Source organism: Salvia splendens, chromosome 18 (genome assembly GCF_004379255.2).
Source record: "Salvia splendens isolate huo1 chromosome 18, SspV2, whole genome shotgun sequence".
In the NCBI taxonomy this organism is placed as follows: domain Eukaryota; kingdom Viridiplantae; phylum Streptophyta; class Magnoliopsida; order Lamiales; family Lamiaceae; genus Salvia; species Salvia splendens.
Window position 1 is genome coordinate 20,142,006 of NC_056049.1, and position 12,546 is coordinate 20,154,551.

The following is a 12,546-nucleotide window of genomic DNA, read 5'->3' on the forward strand; positions in this document are numbered from 1 at the left end:
CATCGTGATACCAGCCCAATCATCTTGGATTCCTAAGCTCCTGGCTAAATTTCATCTCACACCAAGTGGAGGTCACGCTGGCGCATACCGCACCTATAGACGCCTCGCGAGCAACGTCTACTGGCCAGGAATGATGAAGCATGTCACAAATTTTGTGGCGGCTTGCGCAACATGCTAACGCCATAAGTCTGACACGCAGTCCCCGGCAGGGCTGCTAGTACCCCTCCCTATTTCGGAGCGAATTTGGGAAGATATTAGCATGGATTTTCTCTCCGGTCTTCCCAGGACAGGTGGGATGGATTGCATCTTCGTGGTAGTGGATCGTTTGTCCAAATACGCCCACTTTACTGGACTCCACCACCCGTTCTCAGCAAAACAGATCGCAGACCTGTTCACTAAAGAGATAGTGAGGCTTCATGGCATCCCAAGATCCATCGTTTCAGACCGAGACCCAATTTTGCTTGAGCTCATTTTGGCAGGAGTTGTTTCGAGCTACGGGTACCAAACTCAAGATGAGCTCCGCATATCACCCAGAAACGGATGGCCAAACGGAGGTACTAAATCGTTGTTTACAGATTTACTTATGTTGTTTCTCTTCCGATCGACCAAAAAATTGGAACCGTTGGCTGGCATGGGCTGAATATAGCTACAATACAAGTGTGCATTTTGCGTCGGGCACGACCCCCTTTGAGGTTGTTTATGGCCGGCCGCCGCCGACTCTTCACAACTTCCTCCCTGGCGAGATTCGTTCACATGCCATTGTCGACAGCCTCCGCTCCAAGGACGAGGCTCTTGCCCTTTTGAAACACCATTTGCTGCGCGCGCAACATCGTATGACCGTGGCAACTAATTGACATCGGAGGGATGTTGAATATGCAGTAGGCGACTCGGTCTTCTTGAAATTCAGACCTTACAGACAGTCGACCTTGTTTACTTCCACTAACCAAAAACTGGCTCTACGATATTTTGGTCCTTTTGCGATTGAGGCGCGGGTGGGCAGTTGATAAAGTGGGAAGGTCTGGGAGAAGACGAGGCAACGTGGATGGACGTGGCTGACGTACGCAGACAGTTTCCTTACTTCCGCCTTGGGGACCAGACTGTTTTGTCCGACAGGGCAGTTGATAAAGGGGGAGTGTGGAAGGTATATACACGTGGAAGCAGGAGAGTGGTTTACCCAACCGAAAGTGAGGATATTGAGGAAGAAGTTCAGCAAACTGAAAGTGAGGAAATGGGGGAGTAAAAGTAGTTGCATCAGCATCAAATCTCGACAGTCAAGAAGTCTTTATTCATTAGTCAAATTTGTTATTCTGTTCCTTTATATTAACATTGTAATCGCCTATATATAGAGAGACTCAAAGTGGGGAGAATCATCTTTGGGGATCAATATTTTGGGCGAAGTATTCGCAGGCCTCCTTGGCGAGGATAGTTCTTTCATATTCATATTCATTTTCCTTTCAGTTCAGTACTCAATAAAGCCGACAGCCTTTCCCTCTAACAGAGACATATTTTTCTTTTTGGATTGTCCCATTGTAACTGTGTTATTTCCTTTTTTGATAAAAAAAACCAATATATTTATTCTCTCTTACTTTATTATCTCTTCATATCTCCACTTTTTTTCCTTTTTACTTTATTTTCTTTTTACTTGACTTACTTAAAACAATATTTATTTGTTGTGAGATTAGTTTTTATCAAAGTTGTGAGAAATTATGATCTAACTACAGGCACAGGTAAACGAGGGCTTCAGCTATTCACAACCATTTTTACAATATCAATAGTGATACCAATCATCCTATGCTTCGGATTGATAGAGGCAAGGTGGGCAGCTTGGAATAGGGAAGCTCTGCGGATTATGGCTGCCATTGTGCCGGCGTCCTCACTGGTGATGGTGGGTCTCGACGAGACAACCATCAAGTCATTTAAGAAAATTGTACTAGGCGGAAGCAAACATGTTACCGGACCTAATGATGTCAAATGTTCGATATGCCTAGTTGATTATTGTCCAAAAGATGAACTCAAATGCTTAGAGTGCTTAGAGTGTCAACATTGCTTTCATTCCATTGAACTCAATTTTATTATCATAGCTTTTCAATTCATGTTTAACATGATATCAGAGCAAATTCATGCTAAAATGAAGGGAATGAGAAATCAGAAAAATGTCTATCACTTTCCCAGAATAAATTTTTCCCAACTACTAAGTTTTACTAAAACATTCAATAAATTAGTTTGCAGCATGCAAACGGCAGAACAGTCTTCCAACTGAAAAAAAGAAAAATATTATCCAGAAAAATAAAGAAGACTAAAGCAAAAGTTGACAATGTCTCAACATTTACCTTCCCTTGTCTTTACTCTCTAAGCAGGCCTGAGTAATAAAATATGGGGCATCAGACAAAATATTAAACAAGTTTACATGTAAAGTAGTACTAGTAAATGTTTATGATGCAGACTTATACAACAACCTTCTTATTCTTCTTCCAGTTAAAACCTCAATCTTAATTATGCATATGGATATTCTTCAACTCTTGATTTTCTTCAATCTATTCTTATCAGGAAACTCTAACAACCTATGCCCAACTTCACATTGTCCAAACAACACCTTGCCTGTCAAATACCCTTTCAGAATACAAGGCTATCACACTCCACAGTGCAGCTATACTGATCTCAGATGCAGCAGTGAAGGTGCAGTGATCATAAACCTTCCTAACTTCGGAGATTTCTACGTACGAGACATACGTTATGGACAAGAAGACCCTCTGATCTTGCTCTATGACCCTCAGAAATGTCTCCCTAAGCGATTCATGGCCTCAAACTATTCGTCGTTCAAACCTGGGAAGGCTGCATATTTTCTTTACTACACCTTCTACAGCTGCCCTCCTGAAGAAATTGCTCGGACAGGATTTCCGACCATTGCTTGTCTAAGCAACTCCTCGAGTGCTGTAGTAGCTACTCACGCAGTTTCAAGGCAGACGATGACAGACATGTATAGCTGCAAGGAGGTTGTTACCTCATCTGTGGCAGTTGCAGGGCGCGTTCCACCAGATTTTATTGGAGACGAGACTGATTTTGCTTTGGAATGGCGTGCCGGTAGCTGTGTGAGTTGCCCTTATATGGGAACAGGTAAACATTATTTTTTCATAGTGTTTACCTTCATCAACCATCAATGCAGCTTGGAATGAAGTGTTTTAGTTTGTTTTCGCAGGAGTGGTTTCGGGTCCTGTTTGGATGGCCTTAGTTATGATCGTTTACTCTACAATAATAGTGCCGGGTATAATCTGCATAGGCTGCTGTGTGAGTTTCATCTCAATGTTTAGGAAGGAACTCAAGGCGAATAGGTCAAATGCACCTACTAGCATCTCAAATGCACCTTAGCTGTTTTCAGGCTTCGGCCTAGAGATTGCGGCTATTGCTTGAATTTGTTACAGGAGAGGCTTATTAGTCAATAGTGTAATACTTGAAAGATCAGAAAATCTATTTTTCTATTGAGATATCTAAAATGTGTATATTTGCCAAGTTCCCATTTTGTCTGAAGATGAATGCATAGTTTGAGACAAAATATCTAGTTGTTTCCCACGAATCAAGGATGTTAGAACAAAGAAATTTTCTTGCAATGCTAACCACAAACAATGATCTGCTGTCAAATGTTTCAACCACACTATGTAATAATGACAAATGCATTTCTTGAAGGTATTAGACAGAGACAAATGGTCTTAACCAACAATCATGGATATTTTATGAAGGAAAGCTAATGGTTCAGTCACTATATTGATGCAGAGAACAAGAAGATATCGAGATTGATCTTTGCGTGATGTACGATTATTTGATGAAACAGCATATTTCGTCATCTATTTTGGGGAAGTACAAGGTTAATTGTCAAACAAGGTAATCTTGTCCTACTCTCTCACTCTCTCCCTCGTAAATTTCATTGGAAAACTCAAAGCTAATAGCAATGAGCTATTAGCGCTGCCAGTGTCCAAAACGTGATATCAACAATGTTTCAAACACACTCCAAAGATTCTACTTTGGCCGGCAGCTTCACATACATACAACGAGGCACAAGAAAATAAGTTTCATTACATATGGAACTGCAATAGATAGTCCAAAATTGTTATTTTGGAAGAATAGTAGTTGTTGCATAAATAAGAAGATTGTTCCAAGAAGAGAAAAGGGTGAATATTACTCACTCCAAATTAGCTCAGCCCACCTAATAAGTTCAGTTTCCTATGTTATACCATGAATCTTGACTATGAATATGATCTTTGTTTGTGGATTTTGTTAGTAAATCTATGTTCTTGAATATGCATTGAGAGAAAATTTAAATTTTTTTGCAGGTGGATGTGAATGATGAATGTTCTGAGATTAATACTTGGTTTTATACTTATGATACCAGCTATCACTTTCCTTTTGATGGTGGTCTTCCTCTGCGTGGCATGCTTCTCGTACACAATGGACAATTACACTGGAGAAATAGACACTGAAACTGCTCGTAGAAGGATCATGGCTGAATTTGGAACTTCATCCACCACGTTGAATGCAGCTCCGGCTGCTACTAATGCAACATATCTTGATGATGCCCAAATTAAGTCATGCTGCAAGCTGATAGACATGGAGACTAATGGCAGTGGAGTTCAAGGCCAGAGTGAGAAGAATGGCTGCTCGATCTGCTTAGAAGAATACTGTGCCAACGAGAAGGTAAGGCAGATAAATCTATGCCAACATCGCTTCCATGCTGATTGTGTTGATCATTGGTTTCGAAAGAATAGCACCTGCCCTATTTGCAGAGTGTCTCTGTTAGATGAGAAATTGTAGCATTTTCTTCAAGTTTTAAAACATGACAAATTTGTAACCATTTTATTTTTTGTGTAAAGATTGTGAAGAATCTGATATTCAAGAGCAATGAGAAGGCATTCCCTTTCTTTCCTTTTTTCCTTTTCTTTATAGTTTGGTATTGCTGATTAGTTTTTGAATTTTTTTCGGAGAACGTATGAACTAGCTCCCGTTGTGACAGATAAACTGCTCAGAAAATGTTCCAATGTATAAAACCATTTTCGACATAGATTTAAATAAATGAGAAGCACGATAATCACATGTAACGATGGCAAGAAAAACTCTCTCTCCCGAAATATATATGTGTTATCATACGGTGCGTGTAGCTTTTTGATTGTTGAATCCTTCAAACACCAGATAGAGTAATATATTTTCTAGAAGAAAGATAGAACAAGAATAAAGAAAGACCTGATTTTGTCTTTCACATATGTTTCCTTGTTATAACTCAAGCTAAAATAGTTGAAACATGACACCATTTTGTCTTATGTAATGAATCAATCTCATTCAGACTTGACTTTAGGGAATTTTACAGGTAATGTTTTTGGCATTGCACATATCATCCCTTGTAGAAATAAAGATCAATCAAAAACGCACTGTAAAAAGATCAGTTAACAACATGAGAATCCTTAATTTTTCCTTTTCTGTATTCATCTTCATCTTCCTCGATGATCCAGTCATCCATGCCCTCAACATAAACTGTCCATATTCTCGCTGTGGTAGCAATCCTTACTCTATACAATACCCTTTCATATTAAAAGGCCAACGGCCTCAAGTTTGCAGTCACTACATAGACCTCACATGCATTTCTCAAACCAATACTGTTCTGAGTATTCCTTTTTCAGGAGATTTCTATGTCAACTCTGTCAACTATTCTGCACGAACAGTCACACTTCTCGATCCTAAAAACTGCCTTGTAAAGCGGCTAATGAAGTTGAACCTTTCTTCTTCTCCTTTTGCAGCTGCATATGATTACCAGAACTTTACATTTTATAACTTCCCTGGTGACAGTCCGATGAACAAATTTAAAGTGATTAATTGCCTCAGCATCGTTCCTAATGTTACTGTTGTTAGCTCCCAGCTTTCGTCTTCAGAAATGATGAAATTCTATGGCTGCAGCAAAATTAGTACTGAGGAATTCCCTCTTCTTGAGAATGATACTTTTAGTGAACTCAAGTTGAGATGGAATGTTCCAAGTTGTGCTGATTGTGAAGGATTTGGACCTCGGGGAAAAGGTAGAAACTGTTTTCTATATTACTTCAAGAGCAAGTTTAAACTAATTTTGTCCAAAAAATTTACATAGTTATTGACTTATTGTATAACTATCTTTGTTGTATCCAAAATCTAATATAAGAATAAATCATGACAGATGGATCCAAGGGAAATACGTTCAAACACGTTGAATTCGTCTTATTGATTCCTTTGGCGATAGTGGTGGCGTTTCTGATTGCATCTTTCAAACGAGTAGCAGCAGCAAGATCCACCAGGAGGGATGTGGCTCTGACACAACAATCTACGACCACCACCAACGCTGGTGATGGTGTAATGCAGCCACGATTGGTTAGCGTTGAAGCTATGATGGTCCCTGATGGTCAGCAGGCCTGCTTGAAAACCATGAACTTTTCGACGTTTGTTGAATGGAATCATGGAAGTTTCGAGGGACATGAACAAGGTAGTTGCTGTACCGTATGCCTTGAAGAATATAGTCCTCAAGATGTAATCAGGTGCATAACTTCATGCCACCATTATTTCCATTCAAAATGCATTGATAGGTGGTTCCAAGATAACAACACATGTCCAGTTTGCAGGAACTCAATCTTTGATGTATAATGTGTGTGTGTGTCAGAGAGATAGAGAGACTGTGAAATATATGTAGATTATATTTGATACGTTGTAATTTTCACGTGTATTTTCTTTGTTGGTTTTGGGATATGTAAATTTTATCTTTGCAGTTCATTCCTAGTACCTGGCGCACCTGGCCCTGAGCCTAGTGTGGCACCCTTTGTTGTTTGGGGCACTAGTTGGCTGTGACTATATAAAACTAAAACATCACAAAGTTTTACTAAAGCATTCAGCTTCCTGCGCATCTCATACTTTCCGTACACCATGTTAGCAGCCCAAATGTAACAACAGCCCGCTGCCACCACCACCGCAGAGAGTAGAGTGGCAATTTTCTACCTTTCTTGGAAATAAAGGCCCTCTAGATGGACATGGTCTTAACTTGGTGTCACCATTATTTTCATGATAACTAAATGCACTTGATCATTGCATTGAAAAGTATTTGACTTCCATTTGTTGATGTAAAGTTGTGATAAAATGGCAACTTTATGTGCATTATTTGTAAATGATACTTTTGTCTTCTTCTTTTTAAGATGACAGAATAACACTGCATGATCAGTCAATGCTTGCTTTTTTCTAATACTAACATTAAGATTATGATATATATTAGCAGAAAACTATTTTGTCTCTAGTTTGCTCTCTCCCACATGCATTATTCAGCTGCCATATTTTGCAGCTTAATCACCCAGAAAATAATTCCAGATTTTGAAACTATGGATCTTACAATCAAGCGTACTTTTCTCATTATTCTCATAATTTCCCCTGTCATAATCCACTCCAAAGATTTGTGCCTGAATTCAAGCTGTGGAAGCAGTTCCTTCCCAATAAAGCACCCTTTCAAGCTAGAAACGGACGAGCCACCAATAAACTGTCACAACTCCATCAATCTGAGATGTGGTGATGATGGCCGGACAGTGATAAATCTCCCTCATTTTGGTGATTTTTATGTCACTGATATCAACTACAATCTCAGAATAATAGCTCTGACATATGCAAAAAACTGCCTTCCAAGAATGCTCATGACAAATTTTTCTGTGTCTCCTCTAGCTGCCTTCTCTGTTGAGAATTACACGTTTTTCGTGTGTGACAAAAATCGCTTTACACGTCGGTATGAGATCCGATGCCTGAGCAACTCCACTAAAGCAACTGTGGCGATGACTAGAGATTCAAGTGGACATGTTGAAGGGCTAGGATGCCGGCCAATAGTTAGCTCGATGATCCCTGTCCCATTGTTAAATGAAGACAATGATTGGCAGAATATTGATCATCTTGAACTAACATGGAATCTTCCTAGCTGCCAACAACATTGTGAACTGCTTTATGGTCAAGATAAACAAGGTTAAGTTATGTTAATTATCAATTCTCAGCTTTCTTCAACATTTTCTGAATTTATCATGATGTAAGACAGTTTGGTTTTAGTATAATCATCTTTCTTGAAATCACTAACTCTCACAGGTGAAACCAAGAGCAGATTGGCCAAATTCATCACAGGATCATCTGTCTTCATTCCTTTAGCTGTTATACTCACAACATTCTTCAGCATAGCTTGCATCATTCGCCTTCTGAAGCTCATAGCCGGTGGCGGCAGCACCACCACAGTGGCCCGAAACATCCCAGAAGGTTCCACCACAGCAACAGTAGCACCACCACCACCACCACCAGCCACTGCAGGCGGGCCCACCAGCGCCGAGGCCTCCAAAGTGGAGAGTTTCTCACAAGTGATGGTCATTGATGAAGGGAATCAAGACACAGCATTGATGTGTTGCTCAATATGCCTTGAAGAATACCATGGCAAAGATAGGGTGAGAAGTTTGGGTCAATGTGGACACCTTTTTCATGCTGAATGCATAGATCAATGGCTACTGAAAAGCAATAGTTGCCCAATCTGTAGAACTCCCATTTCTGTTTCCTATGTTTGTGTGTGTGTGTGTGTTTCTTTATATAAGTGTGTGTTATATATCAGACAGTCAGTGCTATGAATTTGTATGAAAAGTTTTCTTGCATTCCAAGATCAGGTCCTGAAAAGAAAATCCACTTAAGAGAGTGAAAGTAACTTTATCACCACCAAAGCTTGCAAGTTTATCAAATGAACTTTTATAAATGGGTGATCTCTTACACATATCTTTGGATAAGTATGGAAATTAAAACAAAAACGCATTAGCTGATGGAGAAACCTCTTATCTTCTAGTCATCGAGTGCTTTGACGCATAAATATTAAAAATCTGTGCTACATTTAAACCTTCATCATATCTTTGCTAATTTTCCAAAATGTGACCAATGGCTGAACAATATGGGCTTATTGCAACTCAAGTTGTTTATGTTTCTGCTAGTTTCTGCTGTCTGTTTCGAGATTTGCTCATCACATAATCCGCTATGATATGAAATTCCCTTTTTCTGGGGAGTTCTACTTTCAAGATATCGCATTTTTCAGCAGCAGACAGAGCTCTAAGACCCAAGCAACTTCCTTCCAAGGAGGCTCTTGAGCTTATCGTCTTCTCCATTTGTTGCCGTGAGCTATCAGAATTATACCTTCTTAAGCTGCCTTCTCGAAAGCCCGATTTCTCGTAATCTCACTGGGATATGCTGCTTGAGCAACTCAACACCTCGGTCGCATCTGCATTGGAAATTTCTATGATGGATGAGATCAAGGATGTACAGTCTGCAAGTCCGGGTTTCGCAGGTTTTAGAGTATGTGGACAATGGCTGTGATGGTGATCTTCAGTTGGCATAGATTGATCCTAGTTCCAAAGGAAACAGCAGAGGTTGCTGATTTATCGTTGCATTTTCAGCACGGTTTTTGGCAACAAACTCTAGGAGTGAGTTAGTGCAATAACAGTGTTACAATGTTTTGGCTGCAGATGTCGTTGATGGTTTCGTCTGAGTCATGGCTTCAGCATCCTTGCAGCTCGTGGCGACAGATTCCATTGATGACTCTTCAGTCATATCTTCGACTCAAGTCCAAGAGGGAGCCACAGCTTCGTCTGATGATTCTTCATCCGACTTGACTTGCTTTTGATTAAAATTGTAAAATATTTTCTGATTTAATTATATTGTGATTGGTGATTGCAGCTCTGGTGCTTAAATATAGGTTTACTAAAATTATACGCTGAAGATGTTCTAGCAACAACAATATAACGGACTTATTTCAAAGGCCAATGTCAAACATAAAATATTATAAGTAAATTGGAATTTAATACCTGTTCTTGAATGTTTTGCAAAACTGCAATATAAAAGCATCCTTATTTTACCAAAATGTACAAGAAAATAAATACAGTAATTAATTATATCAGCCAAATATTACCAAGTTTAAATTGCAAGAACAAGATAAATATGAAGCAGAAAGTTCATTTCTTTGAACAGCTCACACTGAAAATTCACATACATCATCAGTAAATAGTGACGACTTCATCATCTATTCGATACAAACAGTAGAATAGCTCCCCGTCATAGAAAGACAAGGAGTACTAGGGTTTCATTTCTTGGCAAACAGCTTCTTAGGAAGCATCTCCAACGGGGTGGTTTTGAGAAGGAAAAGCCTCTCTGCACGTTCTTTCAGAGTGCCACCACACTTCAACCCACGCGCTTGAAGTTCTGATTTTAACCGTTCCAAGCCAAGAACCTGCAACGGATCCATGAAACAAAGGATAAGTTGCCAATAACATTTAACTTTACAGAAATACACATGACAACTGAGGTTGACATATCATCAGCAGAAGAGAAACAGAAACGCACCTCGATCATAGCAGCTGAATTATAATCATCAAAGTTAAGAGGTTTCTCTACATTTTCAAGAGTTGCAGCAGCGGATGCTGATTCCACTGCAGAAACTCCTCTTGTTTCTGCAGCTAGAACCACTTCATCCTCTGAACCAGAGGTACCAGGGGGTTGGCTAACCAGTTCGTGTACCTCACTGGGGTGAGATTCACTGGGAGAAACGACTCCATTATTGTCTTTACTTTCTTTGGGACTCTCTATCGTTATCACAGGAGTATCCCCATTTTTACTATCGCCATCTTCACCACAGCCATCGAGACCTTTTGTCGATTTTAAGGACTCCTCGCTACCTTCTTCCTCCGAGCAAATCCCAGAGGAACCTTGCTCAATAGTTCCAGCACCAAGTTCCCCACCAGCAACTGAACCTGAAATTCCACCTACTTCATTGCTTGAATCTGAATGATTCCCATCATCTATTATCACAGACCCCTCATTTTTCTCTTCTTTTGCGCATGTACCATCTTCATCGTCATCCTCATCCTCATCACTGTCGTTGTCACCCAATTTTCTCTTACCATACCTGAGGAACAAAGTGCATTCAACAATTATGACCAATGTTGTGGACAGAACACATAAACATACTCGAGATTCAGAGCATGGTTCCCCACACTTGGTATACATAACATATATATCAAACTACAACAAAAGCCTCAGATATAAACGAATGGTATTGAAACCAAAACTATAATCTTCTTTCAAACAACCAGCATAGGGCAAAAAATTAAGCTGCAATGAACTAAACAAATTTCTGTTTTCACCGATAAGGCGATAACCCAGGTCATAGAAAACACCCCATTGCAGCATATTAATCAAGCCTTCTAGTATTAACTAATCACCCTATAATTGCAGAAATCGATAAATAAATTTACTCATACCAACCTAATGCAAACAATCACAAAGCAAATGCATCATAATGCGGAGTTTCAGAAATTCCATACCATATCTTAAACTTCTTCGCCGCAGACTCATTCCCTTCATCCTGGTTCTTCCTCTTCGAGCTCATCAATCCCTTAACAGACTCGCGCACCGACCTCTCTACCTCTTCCCGACACTTCTCCGAATCCTCCCTATACTTAGCCACATACTTCTCAGCACCATCACCCCCATTTCCCTTGCCACTCTTCTTGATCTCTTTCGCCTTCTTCTTAAGGAACTCATCCGCCATCTTCTCCAACCTCCTCTCCTCTGCCCCCGCCTTCCACTCCTCCAGCTTCTTCTCGGCGTTCACATGCCGCAGCCTCCGCCCACTCATATCCCTACAAGCGTCAAAATTGTTCGTTTTCTTCTGCCCAGCCTTGGTCGCCGCCCCTCTCAACAACGACCCGAATCCCCCCTTCCCACCTCTTAGCCTCAGCAACAAATTCAGCACAACAGGAAAATTCCCAAATCCATCAGAACGGGATCGAGTAAAGCCTCGATTTTGGCCTAATTCGGAACTGGAATCAGGTATTAGGGTTTCAGAAGATTGGAAATTCTGGCCGAGGATTAGGGTTTGGTGGTCATCGAGGATACGGGAGCTGTTAAGGAGGAGCTGGAGGCCGGAGGGGATGGAGGTTAGGGCTTCGATGCGGCGTTTGAGGACGGAGATGGAGACGGAAGGCGCGGCAAAATTCAAGATCCGGTGGCTCCCATCTAGCAATTTGACAAACACCTGGTGAATCTCGGACTCGAACGCATCCATTGATAACTTGTGATGAACGATCTTCGACGGATTGATAAGGTTACGGTTGTTCTTCTCTGCTAACGTGCGCGCACTTGGAATCTGATTGAAGGAGGAAACCGGACAATGATTTTGAAATCACTCCCAACTTTGCTACCAATTTTAATGCTTCTCCGATTATATGAACACTCAAAAAATATCTGGGCTTTGCTCAAAACCTTATAGTTGGTTGGGCTTCTTAGTGAGACTGTAAGCCCAATAAGACTCCTTATGTTATTTCTACTTTATTTTCTTTTTATTTTATTTATTTCATATGCAAAATAAATTTGCATAAATTTTCAAGCCCTTTAAGAAATGAGCTATTTTTCAACACGCATCATTGTGCATACACTAAAAACAAATTAACTCCCATTCCTATACACAAATATTAATTAGGGTTAAAAATGGGTTATATG

At 40.2% G+C, this 12,546-nt stretch overlaps 2 protein-coding genes across 2 annotated transcripts; one reads left to right on the top strand and one right to left on the bottom strand.

The window, feature by feature from the left end:
* Positions 1-259: 259 nt before the first annotated feature.
* LOC121776879 (putative RING-H2 finger protein ATL21A) lies at positions 260-3,366 on the top strand. The gene is made up of 3 exons (XM_042174032.1): positions 260-554; positions 2,548-3,114; positions 3,197-3,366. Exons 1-3 carry the CDS (start codon positions 260-262, stop codon positions 3,364-3,366), a joined length of 1,032 nt encoding a protein of 343 aa, XP_042029966.1.
* A 6,616-nt stretch (positions 3,367-9,982) lies between these two features.
* On the bottom strand, positions 9,983-12,258 carry LOC121777320 (replication stress response regulator SDE2-like). The gene is made up of 3 exons (XM_042174541.1): positions 11,370-12,258; positions 10,390-10,951; positions 9,983-10,276 (listed from the first exon to the last, which is right to left on the bottom strand). The coding sequence occupies exons 1-3, from the start codon at positions 12,110-12,112 to the stop codon at positions 10,130-10,132; spliced, it is 1,452 nt and encodes a 483-aa protein (XP_042030475.1). The 5' UTR covers positions 12,113-12,258; the 3' UTR covers positions 9,983-10,129.
* Positions 12,259-12,546: the final 288 nt, after the last annotated feature.